The sequence below is a fragment of the Mustela erminea genome, chromosome 1, assembly GCF_009829155.1.
Source record: "Mustela erminea isolate mMusErm1 chromosome 1, mMusErm1.Pri, whole genome shotgun sequence".
NCBI lineage: Eukaryota > Metazoa > Chordata > Mammalia > Carnivora > Mustelidae > Mustela > Mustela erminea.
The window spans coordinates 77,234,388-77,256,747 of NC_045614.1; the positions used below are offsets into that span (position 1 = coordinate 77,234,388).

Sequence of the window (22,360 nt, forward strand, 5' to 3'; positions counted from 1 at the left end):
TTACTCTTTGTTTTTCAAGTATTTAAATGACTTTAAACTGATATGCTTTATGATTTATCCTCTTTAAAGACGGTTGAAATTTTAGATTGTGGTTGTAGTTTTTGGTGCTTAAAAGTATTACACTGATGGGGCACCTGGGTGGCTCAGTGGATTGAGCCGCTGCCTTCGGCTCAGGTCATGATCTCAGGGTCCTGGGATCGAGCCCCGCATCGGGCTCTCTGCTCAGCGGGGAGCCTGCTTCCCTCTCTGTCTCTGCCTGCCTCTCTGCCTACTTGTGATCTCTCTCTGTCAAATAAAATAAATAAAATCTTAAAAAAAAAAAAAAGATTAAAAAAAAAAAGTATTACACTGATATATTTACTGTTCTCTTGTAAACTTATACAAAGTACTAAAATTCTATGAATATTTCTCCTCTAACATTAATTTTTGAGGTTGTGTAGTTGCCTCTTTGTGTTTCTGTGTCTCTATGGCATTGCCGCTGGTCATAGATAACACGGGTTCTTTATTCTTCCAGGAAAATGGTGTATATACAATAGCAAAGCTAATTTTACCAAACAAACAAAAGAATGCAGCGAAAACGAATCTATTACAGGTAATAAGCATGTCCATTGTTCTTCAGTATTGAGTTACTGAAATCTGGGGAAACTGGGATAGTATAAATTCCCTCCCAGTCTCTGTAGTGACTGGGAGGGGAAAATATAGGGTGCAAGAGGCTGGCTTGAAAACAAATGCTGTTCAAACAACACAAAGGGCTTAACAGTGGTTTCTCTGGGTGGGGTGATCAGATGATTTTATTTATGTATTTCTTTGCTGGTCAGTAAGTTCTGTTATTTTTTGCAAAACAATGCTTATGTATCGGAAAACTGCAAGAGGAAAATTATATTCCATCTTTAAGCACTGACCACAGTTGGTAACATTTCATCTTTACAAGGAAAGCCTGTAAAATGGATCTGGGTAGATGAGAAGAGACTTGCCAAGTCGATGAAGGGGTATGCCTGGGGCAGCCGTGGCATCTGCTAAAAGGATGGAAGGGCATTCCGCACAGGGAGAACACAGTGTACAAGGTGGGAGAGCCAGGGAGCTTAGAGTGTGCTTAGGCTGCCCAGTGGGGCTGGGGTTGTGGTCAGGGGAGAGAAGTAAGGCCTCACAGGTAAGAGGGGTGCCTGTTACTGCACCTGTGTGCTGTTTTGAAGAGTGTGCATCAGGGGGCCAGTGTCCCCGAAGATACTGAAAAGATAAAATTAGATTAAAAGTAAGCCTTTGCAGTACTTGCCACTCATGTTCCCCCCCAGGTCATTAGGAAGAGGAAGTAAGAATCCATGTTTACCTCCAACCTGATTGAAGGGCTATCACCCAGAGCGAGAATGAAAATGAGCAGAGAGGTTCTTGTGGTATCTGTGGACTGCAGGCAGAGGTTTTCAAGAGTTACTCATGAGAACATATGGGTGTGGGACTTCATTTCTTTGGTGTGCCACAGATGCGTGATGTGATGCTGGACCACAGAGTCAGGCAACTCCACCCTGCAGATGCATTTTGTCAAGCCTGTTGCTGCTTCCTAAAAATTCACATTGAAATGGTTTTTGAGGGGGCTCCTGTGTGGCTCAGTCGGATAAGTGACGGCCTTCAGCTCAGGTCATGATTCCAGGGTCCTGGGATCGAGCCCTGCGTCAGGCTCCCTGCTCAGCTGAGAGCCTGCTTCTCTCTCTCTCCCTCTGCCTGCTGCTCTGCTTACTTGTACTCTCTCTCTCTATCTCTCTGTCAAATAAATAAATAAACAAAATCCTTAAAAAGAAATAAATAAAGAAAGAAAGAAAGGAAGAAAGAAAGGAAGAAAGAAATGGTACAGGAGCATTTGTGTCCTGTACTTTCTCACTGTCTCCTCCACCCTCCCCCAGGCTCAGTCATGGCATTGTGTCAGCTGCCTGCTTCTCTGGGCAATTTTATTTGGGACCTTCTGTATTCAGACCACTAATTTTATGGAATGATTCCAGATCCAAGTTCAGCAGACCCTGATCACCCCCGTGGTGGCCTGTGTCCAGGCCCAACTACAGGCCGGGGGCTCTCTGGTTTTTTTTCTTGGCACTGCAAACCGTCAGACGTTTAGACGTTTATTTTTCTTTGGTCAAGTCTCACAGGCCTCTTTCTGAGTGTTCTCGGGAGTTACTGTAGATTGTTCTATTTGGGGAACGCTTAAGACTCTTTACTCAAGAGACCAATTTGTCAAGTTTGAGTCCAATGTGCCTGTGGCTATTTTTATATGTCATCATTTCAAGTGTTTATTTTCTCATAGAAGCCATATAAATATTGAGGCATACATAGCAGGCTAGAAAGAAAATAAACCTTGAGCTCCTGAAAATCTCTGGACGTTTGGTTTTCTCAGAGTAAGAATTTTATTTTTGGTCTTTGTGTTCATCTTGTTCTTTCTAGAAAGGAATTAATGACAAGTACTGAGTGGAACAAGGCTAACATCTGATCATTCTACAATATAAACACTTTTTAAAAATATGAGACCTACCCCAGGTATTGATGGTTTTTGGTTTTAGTTCTAAGCTTTGACTCCCACGGAGCCCAGCCACTCACAATAAAGTCACTTTAATGTTTAGTTCTTGATAATTTTATACTGGGGATGTTTTAGTTTGCTGAGCTACCAGTAGAGAATCACACACCCTTTTATTTTCCAGTGTTATGCATTCAGAGCCTTGAGGTTTCTCTTCAGTATGGAAAGAAACAGACCACTCTTTAAAAGGTATGAGCTTAGAGAAATTTAAGTGACTAGTGATCATGAGCGTGCCTGGTTTTCACATACCTGATTTAGATGTAAACAGTAAGAGAAGAATGAAGCAGTAAGCAAAGCATGTGTTTTCAGATTTCTTAGAATCTGCACGTAGTAACACTGACTTACCTTAGTGATATCTTAACCCTGAAAGTGAACTAAATGTTGAAGAAAGGAAATAAATGTCTCTATCAGTATAATTCTTACTTACTGTGACTGTCATGGTTTTTAGTTTTCCTTTTTTTATTTTTTTCTTGGACGTTAACATTTTAAATGAATGGCGTCAAAATATGTGCTTGTTCTTACGCATTTAGAAATTCTAACCTTGGTATATGCGTTTCCTGTGAACCAACGGAAAAGAAGCATATGTCAGGGTATCCTTCATAGGGCAGGAGCTCATTTGAAGGGGAGGAGGCTAGGTGTTCTTGGGTCAGGAGGCTGTGCTAGTGAGCATGACAGGGAAATCAGCCCCTTGGGAAGCAAATAGTAGTTACCTACATGTGTGGTCTACATGTCCCTGGCTTGGCCAGGGTGGCCAAAATCATAGGCCCAAGTTCTTACTAGAAATCTATTGATAATGTGGATGGAAATAAGAACTTGAGTTAGCATAATGTGTTTTGTTCAGAAGCACTGGTGCATTTTATGTTGCTACCTTATTTACAAATGATGCTTGAATTTGAGGGAAGAAAAAGAAGTAAAGTTACTATAATCTTTTACTTCAAGGCCCTAAACCAACCATTTTTATGGACTTAGTGATTTTACTAAGCCCTTACAACCAGTACCCTGTAAATGATTCATAAATCTTTCCATTTTTTTTCATTTACCTGTATTTTTCTTTTATTTTCATAAAACATTTAAGAATGGGGTTAGTATTTACCTCCTAGGGTTAATATGAAGACTGAATCAAATGGCATTTATGAAAGTGTTCAGCACTCCATAAACACCCCATAAACATTCCTTTCCAAAATGTTTAAGGCCTGTACCTCCAAATATCTTACAAACAAGTTTTTTGTAGAATTTGTATCATAACATGAAATCTGCCCTCTTACCAAATTTCTAAGTGTAGGGCACAGTATTATTAACTGTAAGCACAATGTTGTACCCCACATCTTTAGAAATTTTCCTCTCTGGTTGCTTTTCATTATCCCTTAAGAATAATAGTTCTAGTTCATTTTTGTGAGATAAGCTGGTGAATGCTATTTGCCCCCACTTTGTTGACAACCTAAGGAAGTTAAGTTTGTTTAATGTAATTAATCTGTGAGTAAGCTAGGTCCCAAAGGGAAGGAATGAGCAACAGTTACCAAGCCCTACGTGAAATGTCTGTGTGTATGTTTTCCCTGTAGACTTTTCCCCACTGACTTGTTTGAGATCTTCATCGATATAGGACATTATGTTCGTGATATCAGTGCTTATGAAGAATTGGTATCAAAGTTGAATTTGTTAGTGGTAAGTCCTGAGTTTTAAATATTTGGTCAGGCTGGTATGTAGTCAGGAATGAAAATTATCATAGTGCCCATTTCCTTTTTATTTTTTCTTTTAGGAGGATGAACTGAAGCAAATTGCTGAAAATCTTGAAAGCATTAATCAGAATAAAGCTCCTTCGAAATATATAGGCAACTATGCGATTTTGGATCATCTTGGAAGTGGAGCTTTTGGCTGTGTCTACAAGGTGACTTTGCCCTTGGGGAACAATATTTCCGACATTCCGAAGCAAGCCAGACATCCCACTTACACACACCCATGCAACTGGATTAGAACCTTCGTTAATGAAAAACAGATAAAAATTAGAAGGGGTGTTTTTGCCCATCAAATAGCTGTACTAATATTATCTTATCTCAGCTCTCAGCTCTAGAAATTGGTCACTGATCTTTGAAGACAAAAGTCCTTGCTAATGTCTCACAAAAAATAGTCAAAATGGCTTGTCCCAGTGCGTGAGACTTCCTCTAAATTCATACCAGAGTTTTCAATATTTACCCAGGAAAACCTATCAATAGTGCAGATTGATCCAGGAGATACCAGTTTTTTGAGCTGAGCTTAGTGTATAGACAGAATTTTAAAAGTTGTTACTTATGTAGATTATTTATTATTTGTTTTAATCGTGTGACTTATTAATCAATCTCTTTTTTTCCTTCTTTCTACCCCCACCCCATTATTATTATTTATTCTTTTTATTTTATTTTTTGGTCTTATTTTAGGTTAGAAAGCGGAGTGGCCAAAATCTTTTAGCAATGAAAGAGGTCAATTTACATAACCCAGCATTTGGAAAGGATAAAAAAGACCGAGACAGCAGTGTAAAAAATATTGTTTCTGAATTAACAATAATTAAAGAGCAGGTAAATGTTTTTCTTGTTTATGAGGATATGTTCCTTAACTGAGTGTCACTGAAAGAAAGTAGAGTTCTTGTGCTATTCTCGTCCATGCTGTTTAAGAACTGGTTCTGTTTACAATAATTGATATTGAGGTGGTAATATTTTAGTTATTTTTCTGCAGCCTTGACATTGAACCATAGAAAGACTTTCTGGAGTTGGTCTCCATGCTTGGGTTGCGGAATGATTGGGTTTACAGCAGGGTGTCACATATATGAAGCATCCTCTTTTCTCATTGCGAGCATCTCCATTTCCTTCTCATTATATTGTAGAATATTTGGTTACTTAGTTACATGCATAAGCATATGACTAAGAGTCCCCTGACTTTTGTCAAGTGAAACCAAGCTGTTAACATTCCCCAAATACAGCTTATTAAATCTAAAAGTAGATTTTCAAGATGGGTTATTATTTATTGGCACGAGCGGAATATTCAGACATAATGTAACAACTCAATTAACTATCATTATGAAGGTTTGTTTGGGGAGAAAGAATAAACATGTCAGAAGAGAAGTGAGATCGGATTTTGTGATCCAAGAATACATGGATTTCTTTTTCAGCTTTCCTTATTTATACATTCATTATGGATACTGTTCATTTGTAACTCCTGTGGAGAGCGACCAGCTTCCCCGCTCTGTTTTCCACCAGTTAAATTTGCGTCTGTGCTGGGACATAAAGATTACCAAATAAATATGACAATCTTTATTCATCGAAATACATAGTTCTAGCCCAATTCATAAATTGCAGTACATACTATCACTAATAGCTTGTTTTATAGTTGACTTTCATATATACTAAAAGAGTGGACCTGAAGAAGTTAGTGTGTGCTCCTGCATGGGATACTCTGATCTTCAACAGTGTGCTGTTTCACTGTAGCACAAGGCTAGAGCATGGCCTTTGCTTCAAGCTGATCAAGTATTTTCATTTGAACCCTGATCTCGATGTGGTCCTGACCAGTGAGCTCGGCTTAGAATATGATTCTGTTGCATACCTGGTCCCGTATTGTTTCAAATCTGCCGGCCACTTGATAGTTGATGAGGTAGACCTTGTTTTAGCACACTTCCTAAGAAAAGAAAGTATCAGGTAAGGACAGATAAGTGGCTTGTGTTTGGGCTTTGAGATAACTCAAAATTGTACAGTTGCACTCTTAAGAGAGAACTGAACCAATGGAAAGGATTATAACATTGAGAGGTGATGGCAGACAGAAATGGCAGAAATGGAACTAGAAAAGGAGAATGTGTTTGTTAAGAATAAGACTAACCTGCAGTCAGAAAGAGGGTCCAGATACATTGGCTTAAATAAGAGGCCTCGCAATGCAGTGAGCTGTTTCTCTTCCTGTAACAATCCTAGCGTGAGTGGACCAAGTGGTATTCTCTGTTCCGAGCAATCATTTGGGGATGTAGGTTCTTTCTCCCTTACTGCTCTGCTACCTCCTAGGCCATTGTCTTCATCTGCATGGTTGCAACTGGCACAGGCATGTTCACATCCAAGGTGAAAGAACAGAGTGTGGTTGGGGGAGGGGTTCCCCAGTATTTAGGTCTCAGACACAGGAGCACATGTGTTTTTCCCCTTACATTCCCTTGGTGAGAACTTAGTGGCAGTTCTCACGGCTGCAAGGGAGGCTGAGAGATGTAATCTCTGACTGGGAAGCCATGTTCCACCCATACTCAAATGATGGAGGAATAGGAGAGGAGGTTTGTGGAGGACAGTTACCAGACTTCCCTTCAAAAAGGTAAGAAAAGAGACCAGAAAGAAATGCAAACCATTTATAAACGTAATGTCAACTATTCGGAGATAGAATAAATTTCAATTTGCCTAGAAACTTAAAATATAAATAAGCAACTATAAAAATTTTAGTATTCTTATAGAAAAGTAAAGTTTTGAAAAAGTAGAATTTCCACATCATATCCTGAGGTATACTTAGGTTAAAGAACGGAACACTTCTTAAACATGGTGAGGAAGACTTCACTCAAGACTATTGCAATAGGAGTGAAACTATTACTACAGGGGAGAGAGATTGAATTCAACTCAAAGACAATAGCAACAGCTAGCAATTTACAACCAGGAGGCTGGGTGAAAGGGTGCCCGGATGGAAAATTACTTGGAAGGACTTCATTAGCTATCAAAGATGGGATGATGAGGAACTTGATTGGGATATCAAGAGTGGGGAGATTTGCTAATCTGGTTTGGCAGGATTCTTGGTAAACCTAGGCAGTCCAAGAATGAAGTCTAGTCAAGAAGAGAGCTCAGAGAAGCCTGACTAAAGTTTGGCCAAGAAGGGAGTCCTTTCCAACTATTATTATAATGTAAACTCTTAGATTACTTCAGTTTCATACTAACCATTTTGGAGAACATAGAAAGACACAAAGTGTGAATAGACATAAACAGTACATAGGAATATTTAAGTAATAGGGAGGGGGAAAGCAATGGTGTGCATATTCAACATAAATTGCTTCATTACAGTTTTCTTCTCTTTGCAATGTGTGTGTAGTATTGGGATAGGGAGCACTACATGAATTCTTCAGGTTACTTTGACTTCTACAGTTCTCTGTTTTGGTTAAATTAGGTGATAAAGTACAATCCGTTTTTAGTTCTAATTGAGAAGGCTATATGGGAGATTGCTATTTTCAGATTAGTTTTGTAGGTAGCAAATAATAATCATGATAAAAATCTCAAATCTCAATTAGATGACATCTTGAAATGCTTAATTTTATAGATAAAAATGAATACAATAATTTCCGTGTTGTTTTCAATTATTTTCCGTTATAGTCCAATTATATTTTCAAGTAATGTGATGTTTGTTATTTATTTTCTTATAGCTCTATCATCCCAATGTTGTACGCTATTACAAAACATTTCTGGAAAGTAAGTATGAGTTTTCATGATCAATGACCTACAGATAGTTAAAAAGTACTTAGACTCCTATATGAAAGGCACTGCACGAACAAAGCAAAATAGTTATTATAGCTCTTTTCTTACACACACACAAAACCATAGTAGGATCGGGAAAGCAGCAAACTAAAAGTTGATAGCTTGTATAAGACAAAATGAAAAATTGTTTTCGTTAACTCTGATATTTTTCATCCCCCTAAACTGGGAGTGCTACGTCTTGAGATTTATTTTACGTGAAGTTCAGGTAATTACCACAAGGTGGCGATGGAGCCCTGACTGATTCCGCAGACAGGCCCTCTTAGGTGCAAGGATCAAAAGGGTGAGATAAGGGGCTCCTGGGTGGCTCAGTGGTTAAAGTCTCTGCTTTTTAATCAGGTCATGACCCCAGGGTTCTGGGATGGAGCCCCGCATAGAGTTCTCTGCTCAGCGGGGAGCCTGCTTCCTCCTTTCTGCCTGCCTCTCTGCCTACTTGTGATCTCTTGTCTGTCAAATAAATAAATAAAATCTTTAAAAAAAAAAAAAAAAGGTTGAGATAAAGCCAAACTCAATAACATGTTGAAAACCTTTGACCAAAACAATAAAAGTATTGAGAAACCTTAATGATGTGCATCACATATGAAGTTTCAAAGTAAATCATGTGGAGGAAGATTTAAGGAAGTACAAGGCAACAGTTGGGACTTCCTCATTGCCACTTTGTAAGTGCTATTATTATTATGCAGACCTATTGCAGTAGTGTGGCATTTTAAGATTTTACCCATCTCCCTTCCCCTAGGTGACTCAGAGGAACCCAGGGCTGAAACTGTCCTGTAAATCCTGCTCCCTTCATATTAGAATTCTTAATATTAGAATAATTTCTTATAATTTAGTGCATATCCCATTAGAGATCAGGATTGGCTTCAGACTTGCACTACTGAAGTGACACAACTTAGACTAATTTTTTTTTTAAAGATTATTTATTTATTTATTTATTTGCCAGCGAGAGAGAGAGAGAGAGAGAGAGAGCGAGCACAGGCAGGCTGAGTGGCAGCAGAGGCAGAGGGAGAAGCAGGCTCCCCGCTGAGCAAGGAGCCCGATGTGGGACTCGATCCCAGGATGCTGGGATCATGACCTGAGCAGAAGGCAGACGCTTAACCAACTGAGCCACCCAGGCGTCCCGACTTAGACTAATTTAAAAACAAAATAAAACTTTTACAAAAAGAATTGAAAATGGCCTAAAAATACATGAAATATGATAAAATAGATTAGGGAATTATATGAAAATATATGAAATTGAATTAGGGAATTATGGGATTAAGAGTACCCTTACTGTGATGAGCACTGAGTATGGTATAGAACTCTTAAATCACTATATTGAACACCTGAAGCTCATATAATACAGTATGTTAATCATACTTCAGTAAAAAATCAATTAATATATGAAAGGAAAAAATTAAGCTAGGAGTAAGATTAGTGTATACACTGAGTATTTCTTGGAATAATGAACAATTGAAAACGATATGTCTGTCTGTCTTTAGGAGACTAAAGAATGATCCATCTGTGTTGTAGAATACTATGCAGCCAGGAGAAAGAATGGCATGGATCTGTGTGTATTATTAGGCTAGGCTGCTGAATGAAAAAGGATGAGTGGCGGAACATGTATAGTAAATATTCCACTTTTGTGAATATTGTGTATGTATGTATTTTATATACATCCATAATATCACAAAGGATACATGTCACATGCCATTGTTAATAGTTTCATATTGGTTTGAGAGGAGAAAGTAGCATTTACTTTGTTTCTTGACATCCAAAGCAAAGAGATGGATGCAATCAGTTATGGGATTCCCTCAATCCATAAGATAAACCCAGTAGAAGTCCAGCTTCCTCTGTTCTAGAGGGGCATGACACATTTCTGTGGTGGGTTATGTTTTCACCTGTGTCACTGCAAGACCTTGGCATGATTCGCTTGTAAAATTCTGTGAGGTACATCCATGAGACTATCAAACAATAGTTTAAAATGCAATTTTCTGAATTTCTGACATGATTTAAGGGTAAATTTTAAACTACTGAGAGGAAAGGTAGGTTTACATGTTCTTTAGGAAATGGCTCATGACTTGGCATCATTTACCTTGTTCTCTTTGGCACCTCCCAACTGTTCCACATCTTGGTGTACATAGAAAATGGTGATATTTGCCAGAGTAAACTTAAGTGACAAGGTAGTCCATAGCCAAAAGAGACTGTTGCTGGGCTCTGGAGCCCCAAGAGCCCCTCACCTCCACTGCCTCCAGGACTGACTGGATTCATATCTTAGCACGTCTCTAACTCTTCAGCTCTGTGCCCTGCACACACAGATTCTAATTCAAAAGTTTTTTTCCAAATATATTAAATTTAAATTTCTATTATGTCTTCCTTGTTTTCCTATAGATGATAGGTTGTATATAGTTATGGAGCTTATAGAAGGGGTCCCTCTTGGAGAGCATTTCAGTTCTTTGAAGGAAAAACAACATCATTTTGTTGAAGAAAGACTATGGAAAATATTTATACAGGTACATTTTTGTTTTCATTAATTTTGTTCTAACAAACAGTAAATTTCTGAGCTGATTTCTTAGGCATGTGTATAGTAGTCATCAGTAGTGATATGTATATTGGGGAGAATAAAATTTGTTTTTTATTTGCTCTTTCAAGCTGTGCTTAGCTCTTCGGTACTTACACAAGGAGAAGAGGATTGTGCATAGAGATCTGACACCAAACAACATTATGTTGGGGGACAAAGACAAAGTAACAGTTAGTAAGTATCAGAATCTTAAAATTTTTAATTTAATAATTACTGAATATTATTCAAGAGAGAGTTGTTCAATAGAAGTTTCTGTACTTAAGGGGATATTCTATATCTGCATTGTCCAGTATATGGCTATTGGGCATTTGAACTGTGGCTTGTGTGACTAAGGATGTGAATCTTAAATTCTATCAAATTTTAATTAAGTGAACATCCCTATGTGACTGGTGGCTACTATATTGGGCCATCCCTAGTGTAGTTCTTGATTGAGTTATATTTTGCCCATGTTAGAGAATAAAGTACTGTTCAATGTTTAAATATTGAATTCCCAATTCAATGGTGGCTAGGTTTTTTTCTCTCTATAGAACACCACTTCATCAGCAAAAGCCTTTATGACCACCATGTGAGCACATTGTTTTGAACTACTTTAATATAGTCTGTATCATATGCGTGACAAGTGTACATATCAGGAGCTATGACAAATCTAGGTATTTGTTTATTTCAGCATCAGTTTTTATCAAATCCACTGATACAGGTAGGCCTAATGTTGGCTAAAATTTTACAAGTGAGAAGGTTATTTTTTCCCCCCGACAATTGTATAATTCTCAATCATAACTTAAAATTAACTTTTTAGCCTAGATTGATAATTTGTATTCTCTTATTCTTCTCCACTCATGAACACGTGTGTTACTCTCGTGGACTATTAATCGTTCACCAACTATAAGTAGGGATATACATATCTAAATCAGTGGTCTCTAAATATTTTTTGCTCATGACATTCCATCAGTAAAACTTTTTTTTTATAATATACTACCAATGTATATATGCTTACTTATAAATTCTATATCTGCATCACTATACAGTTATTTAATAAAAGTGTATAAAGTCCTCAAATAAAATATAAAGGGGTGCACTAAAGAATCAAAATAACGGTTTCAATATTTTTTCCTGCCCTCCATGGATTGCCCTAGGCATTTAGCTTTGGGGACCACTTCCCTAAATGTTATTGATGTGAGAGACACATGGTAACATTTTAAAGCTGATTCTCTTAGTTTTAATAGAATCTAGTTCTTCATGAAGGCAATTCCAAATGTGCACCTTAACCATCACCACATGTCTTCAATAGCAACAATTATATTTACTGTCCAGATTTTTCTAAGGGCATCCTATATTAGTTTAAAATATAAAAAGCAACCCCAAACAAGAACTCTGGCTAACTTCCAATGCAAAGTTACTTGGAAATATTTCCAGGCCAGGGCAGAAATATAAAATGAGACAAAGTAATTGTGAATCTTCACCTTGGACACAAATTTGCTTAATCATTTGAAATTAATTACAATTTTGTTTGCCATAAACTTTCAGTTTTTTTTTTTTAATAAATTAGACTTGTGTTTCTTTAAGAATTGTTCCCATTTATATACCTATAGATATTTTGATTTATAAGTTAATGAGAATTAATAGAAATCAAATTTATTATACCTATATATTATTAAATAGGATTGATTTAATTTTGTTTTGTGTTGATATATAATACCTTTAATGTCTTTTCAGGCCACGTTTCTGGGTAATAGCCAACCCTGCATTTTATTTTCTTACTAAGATCAGCTACAATCATTTCCTTGGTTACATTTAATACATTGAGCTTAAGCTTTAATTGTAGTAGCTTGATTTCTTTCTATCTAAGCTTATTAAATTTTATATTTATATTCTGTAATCAGTACTGCACATCAAAATAGTTTACAAAATAAAGTAGTGCTAAAAATCTTACGAAGAAACATTTACCTCTTTGCAATCCCCAATTCTCTGTTTTCTGAAAAATTTCATTCTCTTTAGCTTCTTCTGGTATTTGATTTTCCATTGTGATAGTTGAGGATTTAGTTTTCGTATTTCTTCTTCCCCATTTACCATCCTGCCAATAAAGTTATTGCACAATTTGGGGTTGAATCAATATTTAATGTTTACATTATTATTACTATATAAATTACTGTTTAATGTTGATCACCTTTCCTTTCTCATAGACCTTTTTGTTTTTCTTGGAGTTAATAATTGCCTTCTCTTTTGTTTGTTTTCTTAATTTTCTATGTAGGTATTATTTCTTCTTCCCAAGTCTTCCAAAAAGATTATAAAAGCCCTCTCTGTACTATTTCCATGTGGCCAAACATGGCATTTGCTCTCAGTTTTGTTTTCCTGGATACTCCATTCTGGTAGCGGCTTGCTGCAGTGGGATTTGAATTTAGGTCTGCTGTGTGTGGCCGTTGTCCTGGAGCTCACATTTGCTTCTTTTCTAATTGGAATCTCTCTTATGTCCTATGATTTCCCCTTCCTTCCTTCTTTCTTTTTTTCCTTTTTTCTTCCTTCCTTTCTTCTTTCTCCCTTCCTTCTTTCTCTCTGTCCCCTTCCTTCCTTCCTCCCTTCTAGTTTTCATTTAAATTCCAGTTAGTTAACATACAGTGTAATATTAGTTTCAGGTGTAGAATTTAGTGATTCATCACTTGCACACTCTCCTTTTTTAACTCTCCTTTTGTGCTGAAGTGTATCTTCCAGTACTTTCCTTAAAAAGAATGTTCTGGAATGTTCTTAAAATTTTTGGTTGCTTGCGTGTCACAAAATATTTTTAGGGGACCTTTGTACTCTGTTGAGTGGGTGTAGTATTCTCAGATGAAAGTCATTATCCTTTCAAATTTGAAGGCATTACTTCAGTCTTCTAGTATCCAGTTTTGCTGTTTGGAAAGCCAATGCTATTTTGATTCCCATTACTTATATATGAGCTCTTTAATTATCTAGAAAATTTTAGGTTGTTCCCTTCATCCGCAACTTTGGGTGGGTCTCTCTTCATTCAGTGTATTTGGAACTAGGTGTGTACTTCAATATTGGAGGCTTAAAACTTCAGTCTTGTGAAATTTTCCTGCTTATTTCTTCATTATTTTTCTCCCTTCTCCTTTACTTTTTAGAATTCCTATTAGTCTTGGATCTATATGCTAAATAATCTCCTAATTTAAAAATAATTATTCTCTTAGTTTTCAGCTCTGTCTCTTTGTTCTACTTCAGTTATTTCTTCAACTTAATTTTCTAGTACTTCTATTGAATATTTAATTTTGATTTTCACATATTTTAATTTCCCCTTTTATCTTGTTCTTTATTTCATTTTCATGGAATCTTGATTTTATTCTCTCTCAGGGTAATATAAACTTTTCTCTTCAGCACCCTGCATTGTTTCTGTATCTTCTGGTTCCATCTCCACCCCACCCTCAATCTCTCTTTCCTAATGGAGACTTTTCTCAAATGTCTTTGATCCTGGACTGTCAAAGACACTAAATAAACCTTTGGAAGCTTCGTGAGTTCCAGCTAAGGCTACCATCTGTGGACTTCATTAGAGCACAAAGACATTTTTCCTTTGGAAACCCCCAAAGTTATTATTCAAACTTTTTCCAGAGAATGCAGCACCGGTATCTTGATTGAGGCAATGTCTATCTGTTGCTGTCATTTAGGGAATGGTGTGGACAGAGGGGCCTCAGGGAAGTATGTTCAGTTGATAGATTTTCCTTGAATGCTCATGGGTTCTTCCATACTCTGCTTTGTTTCTTTCTGGTCTGTCAGTGTCTTTGGAAAATCTCCCTTTTTCTGCTAGTGGCAGAGGGAACTCAGTTACTGAGTAGTGTCATGTGTGAATGTAAGGAGGGACCCATGGACTTGATCTGAACTCTGTCTTTTGAGCCTTTCTTAACTTCACTTCTCCTTGTGTGGTACACTGGGCTCTACAGAGCGAATGGGCTCCCTTTTGGCCCTCTTATTCTAAGACACATGGTTTGGGACTTCGGCTTGGTATATTCTCCATCTATTCTCCATCTTACAAAAATTCATTGAAATCCTTATCTCTGTTGTTACCAAGCCCATTTTCATTGTCGTTATGAGTTAGTAATTTCTTAAGGAAAATTTATTTCCCTTCATTTTAGCAAGATTTTGAGAGCTAGAAGACATACACACATATGATTAATCTACTTTTTTTTTTTTAAAGGTTTTATTTATTTGTCAGAGAGAGAGAGCACACAAGCAGGGGCACAGTGAACAAAGGGATAAGTAGGCTCCCTGCTGAGCCAGAAGAACATTGTGGGACTCAGTTCCAGGACCCTGAGATCATGACCTGAACCCAAAGGCAGACATTTAACTGACTGAGCCACCCATGAGTCCCAGTCAGTCTACCTTTTAAACCCAAATGGGCAGGCCAGTTACATTATTAAGTCTATACATTAGATGTAACAAAATACCCCACTTTCATTATACTCTCTATCTTTAAAAAAATAAGTATTTTTGCTTGTACTCAAATTGTGAAGGACTCCCAGAAAAAAAGTTACTTTGTTTACAAGGATAAATAAACTTTTATTTTATTTTTCTCTGTCCTGCCCCTCATCACCATTCTGCCCAGCCTTTTTATTGTTAATATTTATTAGACTTATACTTGAGTGTTACTAACTTAAAAATTATTTTCAGCTTTTAAAACTTTTTAGCATTAAATGAGGCAATATTTTTCTAGTTTCAAATAAAGAATTAGTGATATACCTCAGAACAGAATCTTACCTTAATCTAGTTTCTTTCCATTAAAACAGTTACACGGACAGGTGTTGATGTGCTATTGTCCTTTTCAATGAGTATAAAATGATTTTATGATGAAAAAGATCATCCAAAGGGACTTAATATCACTTAAAGACTTAAAGATAGTTTAAATGTAATAGTGATGAAAATATTTTCACTGTCTATCACTATTGGTATAAATGTTGACTTTAGAGACTTTTATTTTTATGACGGGTGTGGTTAAATTAAAACCTAGCATTAATTTGAAACCAAATATGGAAGATGCCTATATTTGGGGAGGTTGAAATAAAGCCATTCATAGAGCCTATAAAAAGAGGCTGGGGTGTGAATGAAATCATGTCACCACAAAGGGGCAGCCTTGTCATATTTTATTTTTCTCTTCTCTTGTGCTAGAAGGCTTATTTATTTACTCCCAGGAAAGATACGCAGAATTGACAAATGATGTTTAAGATCCATGAGACAAGATGTACTGAAAATGTAACCAGACAAAAAAGCTTTAGAAAAATCAAAATTTCCCTCTTCTTCTCTTTTTCTTAATGTAGATGAATTAGATGTTTTAAAATTGAGGTTGGTGTGCAATTATTTATAGTAAGCACACTAGCTGGGAATTTGCCTTCATGAGGCAGCAGAGTAGAAAGTACTAACTTTATATTAAATACTAATATTTAGGTTTGTGTGGTTTTACAAATGGTGTTTAATTTTAATGTCTAAATATATTTCCATTTAAAAGACTGTATATTTTAATGACTTGTTCTATGAAACATGTCCAGGTCTTGCCTCTGCACTTATTTGCAACCTTGGATGCCACACAATGAGTATAAAATGATTTTATGATGAAAAAGATCATCCAAAGGGATGTTCCAAGGGAACAGACCTGACTCAGTAGCACACTAAGCAAAGTTTAGTCAAGGTCACTTCTAAGTGCTTCAGCAGGTCAAGTAAGACCTACACTGTACTATCCCATTATAGAATGGCTCTGAAGGAGGGGATCTGTTGGAAATGAACTTGCTTGCAGACCCACCATTTCACATTTCTTGACCTTTTCAAATACCCACATTTTAATATAAGCCTCTCATGCTCTCATTTTCTCCCCTGATCCCAAATTTAAAAAAAAAGAAAAAGAAGAAGGAAAGGAAAAAAAGACAACATTTGCCCACCCTGGCTTAAAACAGCAAGGTTTCTATCTTAGCTCATACTCTGTATGCGATGTCAGTCACTAAGGGAGCTGTGCTCAGAGACCCAGGCTGCATGAAGCTCCTTTACACCTGCTTCAACACTGCAGAGGCAGGAAAGCAAAAGCATGGCAACCATACCTCCACTCTTAAAACTTCTGCCCTGTCTTCATGGGTCAAAGCAAGTCAAGTTTAAAGGGGTGAAGATGTGTTCCTCCTCCCCAGAGAATGTAGTCTATCACAACTTTCAGGTGCAGGGGAAAATGTGATTGACTATGTCTGTGGGGCCTTGAGGTGAGGAGGTGAGCAGGAAAGAATTCCAGGCATGGGCTACAGCAATACAAAAGGTTAGAGAACCAAAGTGGTACAGTGTGCCTAGGCACTAGTGTGATGTTCAATGAGTCAAGACAATAGGGACTTTGGTGGGTGAGGAGCTTGGGCATTGATGTTTATTTAGTCAGAGACTTATCTTTAGAAGTTTCTAGATTGGAAATAATGTGATCAGATATGGGATGTAATGACAGGGTAGGGTCACCATAGGGAAAGACTGGAGACAGATCCCCAGTTCAGGAGATGTATCAGTTAAGATATGTTTGGATGCAAAAAGCCAGAATAACAATGACTTATTCTGTAAGGATGTGTAATGATCTCATAACAAGGGGTCTGGAGGTGGGCAGTTCTAGTGCTGGTTTAACAATTCAAGGAGGTCAACCATGATCTAGGCATTTCTATCTTTCCCCCCATTATCCTCAGCAGATTGGCCAGAGCTCCAGGCATCATTACCAGATTCAGACAGGAAGTAGGATGGCTGCTAGGTTAAAAAAAAAAAAGCAAACAAAAACAATTCTGTTCTTCAAATGACTATTTCCTTTTATCATTAAAAAAAATCTTTCAGTCCCATTATATGTCTTACTTTTGTTGGCCAAAGCCAAGTCACGTTACCACCCCCTGATATAAGGGAGACTGTCTAGTTAGCTTTCAGCCTCTATAGTTGGGGCTAAGAAAGGGATAAAGGGGTGGCTGATGGCTTTTTTTTTTTTTTAAGATTTTATTTATTTATTAGACAGAGACATTCTGAGAGAGCGAACACAAGCAGCCAGAGGAAAAATTAAGCCCGATATAGGACTCGATCCCAGGACCCCGGAGACCACGACCAGAGCCAAAGGCAGATGCCTAACGACTGAGCCACCCAGGCACCCCTAATGGCTTTTTGAGAGCTAGTCCTCAGTATTTGCTGCCAAAGGCCCTTGCAGTTGTCCAGGGAAGATGTAATGTGGGCTTCACCTATGGCAGCAGCAGAAGAGGATATCGCAGAAGGATTAGATTTATCAATTATTTGAGACCCAGAATTTAAAAAATTTTGTGCTTAGTCAATGAGGTCTGAGAACAGTGAGAAAGAGTCTGAGTTTGTGAAGATTGTGACATCAGAGAATTGGGTGAGGGGATTTAAGGTTGTAAGGGTTTGGACATACTGCTTTAGAAATCTGATCATATCCTTTCCTGGTTAAAGTCCTTTAGGTAGCTCCCTATGACATTCTTTAGGGTGCCCAAACTCCTTTCTTCATGATCTCACCTTTGCTCTTTACTCTAGCCTCATGGGACAAATTGCTCCCTCCTGAACAGACCATGCTGTGGTCCTATACCTCTGTGACTTCCAACATCGTGTTCTCTCTCCCTGGAATGCCCTCTGCTACTCGTTCAAATGCCATTCCTCCAGGTGGCATCTTTGATGGCCACATCTGACAGCTGCTATTTCTGGGCTCCTTAAGGATAGCAGGCTTGCCTTTCTCAGCACATAGGGCAATGATTTATTGCCATTCCCTCCTTGAGGTAAAGGAAACTGGTTTTCTTGACTTTTATTTCTCAGAAAGCACTTTATAATATTTGTTGACTACATGGATAGATGAATGAATGTATGAACAAATAAACTAAAACATACCCAGGTAGAAATATTTAGAAACCAGTTGCAAATGAAAAATGATGATTAGGGAAGATAGTTGGGTTTGAGATCTTGACCTTGACAGTTAAGATTTTGTGGGAAGAGTGTTTAATATAAGAGGAAATGAGGATTAAAGTGAAATCAGGTGCATAAATGGGGTAAGTTACAAGCAATTCCCATTGACATCGCAGCAAATAATGTAACCCAAAGTATGAAAGAATTTACTCTATTGAGTGCCAACAAAGTCTAAGAAATCAAATTAGACCTCACTTGTATTGCTAAAGTCTTGGCATTTTAATTGTTTTCTAGAGGATTACCAATGACATGGTTAGTGTCATTCGTTGGTTCAGCCGTGGTTGAGAAATCTACGTCATTACAGGAAAAACGAATTAGTGTTACACTTCTGATAGGGAAGTCAAAGTCCTTCTATGCATATTATCTCATACCCCTCCAAAATCTCCTGGCTAACTAGGCACATAATGAGTCTGTAGCTTTTATAGGTCTCTTGATCTTTCTTTGAACATGTTGTGTGGTTTATTTCTCATAAACCAGATATAGTATCTTTTTGAGTCTAAGCCAACACAGAGCTTTGAGTGTTCTTAAAAGACTACAGACTATTGAGTCACTCATGTTGCATACCGTCGTGTAACATCTGTGTAGTAAGGGTAGCCACACTATTTCTAGAATTTCTCTCAGTCAACAAATTACCTTCATGTCACTAGGAAAGCAAGAATATTTTCTGTCAAGCCCACCGGTTTCCTTATATTGCTATTAGGTCATGTGAAATAGGGAAATAGTCAAATCTAATTTCTAAAAAATTTTCTAAAATTCTCACATTGCCAGTGGGTCATTCTGCAGTTCTGAGATTTGAATAGCAGTTGGCTTCCAGGAAAAGATGAGAATGGTAGTCCCAAGAAAGTCCAAGCAGGACATCCTGAAAGTGATGATATTGACCAGATGATAGTTATGCTCTCCTGGTGGGATGGACTCACCTTAATTGACTGCATAAGTGAATAAAGGGGCTTGGATGTCTACCATCTTAGGAAAAAAATGGGACTAAAATCTTTCCAGTGCTGGGTTTATATGGCCTATAAAAGCACCAAAGGACCAGGATAATACAATTTGTTTTAGTGTGTGTTTTCATATGGACATATTGGGTTATGATTTAGTTCTCTAAGGAATTTTTTTTTTAAGATTTTATTTATTTATTTGTCAGGCAGAGATCACAAGTAGGCAGAGAGGCAGGCAGAGAGAGAGGGAGAAGCAGGCTCCCTTGCGGAGCAGAGAGCCCGATGCAGGGCTCAATCCCAGGACCCGAGACCACGACCCGGGCCGAAGGCAGAGGCTTAATCCACTGAGCCACCCAGGCGCCCCAGTTCTCTAAGGAATTTTTAATGTAAAGGGTAGAATCTGATGTGTTCTGGACATGTTATTTTCATTTTGTGAGTTTTCCCAAAGTGTGTTCTTTGAAACAGCATGGTGAGTGGGTGGGAGTGCCTATTTTTACACAGACTAATTCAACAGTGCATGTTACTACACATCTGATCAGTCTGCCCAGCCTTTCAAGTGTACTGAAGCCATTGGAGCCTTTTAAACTCTATAATCAGGCCATAAACAGTGTGTGTGTGTGTGTGTGTGTGTGTGTGTGTGTGTGTGTGTGAGAGAGAGAGAGAGAGAGAGAATGAGAAAGAGCAAGAGCCTGACTTACTGTTTTTTATAAGAATCTGACTCTTAGTACTCCTATTTAATATTAGAACCATGTGTTTAAAAGTTTCATTCATTATTCCAAGTCATAGTAACCAGAATAAAGCCCACATTGAAAGTGATTTTAGAAGAGCCCATATTTAGTAAGGGCACTGGTTTCCCCTGAGAATCTAGTCTACTGGTAGATGTCCTAGAGTGAAATGATGTTTGTGTATCAAAGATATGGAGTTACCTAGAATTCAGAAAGTACTTTTATATCAGGAGTTGAATTTTTCATCCTACAACTCTTTTTGATATTTCCGTCAAAAGAAATCAATCAAATAATGATGCTGTTGAGAAGAGGAAATACTTTACTCTCTCTCATCCAGGGAAAGGCCTGCACTGGGAAAGGAAGCTTTGGAAGGGTGGGTGGCACAGTGGAAGAGCTCACATTAGGAATTTGAGTGGCTTTTGGAGGAGGAAGTGCTGAAGAGGCAGGGGTTTGTTGAGCATCCTTCCAAGAACCCCTTATTTCCCCACAGAGCCCTGCCTGGAGAAGATGTTACTGATGATCTTGTCACTGTGGAAGTTGGAAGTTGGCCTTCATTTACTGAGGCAGAAGGAAAGAGCTGAGAGGTAGAGAGATGGGAGAGGTTACAAGATGGATATCTTTCTGAATTAGGCATCAAGTAGATGCCTCGTCATTGCCTGGCACTGTAGAGATTTCAACTGATCTTTTCCTGGAATCGTCACAGTCACTCATGGCTTTTATTTTACTCAGAAAAGACTTTTTTATCATGGTGAAAATTTTAGCTGTGCTTTGAAGGAAAGGAGGAACCACTCATAGCTACATCTCTTAAGCATTTACTATGGGATGAAAGTTCTATGTTCACTACCTCGTCCAATATCTCAGGCACATTCCCATTCTCACAGATCATGAAAAGAGTTAGAGAGGTTAGAAAACTCACTTAAATCACCCAGCTAATAGGTTGACAGGACCAGGGATGAACTACATCTGGCTCTAGTGTTCATCTCTTCATCAACTCTCTTTATAGTATTCCCCCAGAAAGATAAATTCAGGTAAAGAAGAAGACATCCTTGTGGGCATGGGGACCTCATAATCAATAACTGTGTTGAATGAATTGGAGGAATCCAATAGTTTTGTTGAGGTGGACATTTTAAGTTGGGCAGTATTGACAGGGATCTTTCATCTGAACATGGCCTGCAGGTTCTTGCGTCATCTGGCCATGCCCCTCATTGTCTACCTTCCCAACCAACCTGGCCTTTTTTTCAGTTCTTCAACTGACCATGCTCCCTTGATCACAGGACTTTCCCTCTGTTCCTTAATGGATCATGTTTTCTTGATCACAGGACTTTTGCACATGCAGGTTCCTCTGCTGGATATCTCTTTTCCACTTCTTTTTCTTACCTAGTTAACTCTTGTCCTCTGTTATGTATTTCCTCAATCACCATTTTGTCACAGATTTTCTTGATCTGCTGTATTTTCTGTTACTCTCTCATAGTATTATAGATCTACCTGATTTTTAGTGATCTTACCACATTTATAAATTTATATGTGTAATACTTTGTTTAATGTGTATCTCTACCATTGGTCTCTATGGGCTATGTCAACATGGATAGCTTCTGATCTGGTTATGGGAGAAATGGATGAATCAGTGAGTAAAGGGACAGTATTGAAGGCCTAGGGCAGCTGGAAACTTTATAAACCATAGCAGTCAGGAGACATTCTGGCATCTATATGCGGGCTTGCTGTAATGAAGACAGGGGTTGTTAGGTAATTCCGTTGTTAAATACCCTGTGGAATGAATTAGAAAGAAAAGTTTTCTAATGAGATGCACCTAGGTTCTTGCAGGAAAAGGGAGGGCCTGAGCTCCTGGTATATTTAAACTATGGTCACAGAATAAAAAGAAGGAGTCAGATACAAGAGGTGAGGAGTTAATGAACATGGGAGCAACAGGGAAGAGGCAGAGATTTCAAGCCCAGAAAATGGGGAAGATGAGATGCCATCTGCCGCTTGGGGTATCCTGGGTGACTGTGAATGATGAGCTCAGTCTGGGGTGTGAAGGACCAGGTGCTGCCTATAGCTGGGAATGAAATGGCATGGCTTTGAATTTGGGAGCTACTGACACAGGTGGTGGGTGAAAGTGCCCTAGGGAGAGGGATGGAAATAAC

General features: G+C 38.1%; 1 protein-coding gene across 7 annotated transcripts in view; it reads left to right on the forward strand.

Annotated features, from left to right (window-relative positions):
- The window catches only part of NEK10 (NIMA related kinase 10), a 239,980-nt gene that overhangs the window by 65,075 nt on the left and 152,545 nt on the right, over positions 1-22,360 (forward strand). For all 7 annotated transcript variants that reach the window (XR_004281324.1, XM_032324693.1, XM_032324792.1 and 4 more), the window contains 8 exons: positions 515-592; positions 2,682-2,746; positions 4,117-4,219; positions 4,314-4,442; positions 4,969-5,106; positions 7,956-8,001; positions 10,432-10,553; positions 10,693-10,795. Coding sequence is in view for 6 of the 7 variants with exons in the window: in XM_032324693.1 (XP_032180584.1) it covers positions 515-592; positions 2,682-2,746; positions 4,117-4,219; positions 4,314-4,442; positions 4,969-5,106; positions 7,956-8,001; positions 10,432-10,553; positions 10,693-10,795 (784 nt within the window). In the remaining variant the exon portion in view is untranslated. The remainder of the gene's footprint in view (positions 1-514; positions 593-2,681; positions 2,747-4,116; positions 4,220-4,313; positions 4,443-4,968; positions 5,107-7,955; positions 8,002-10,431; positions 10,554-10,692; positions 10,796-22,360) is intronic.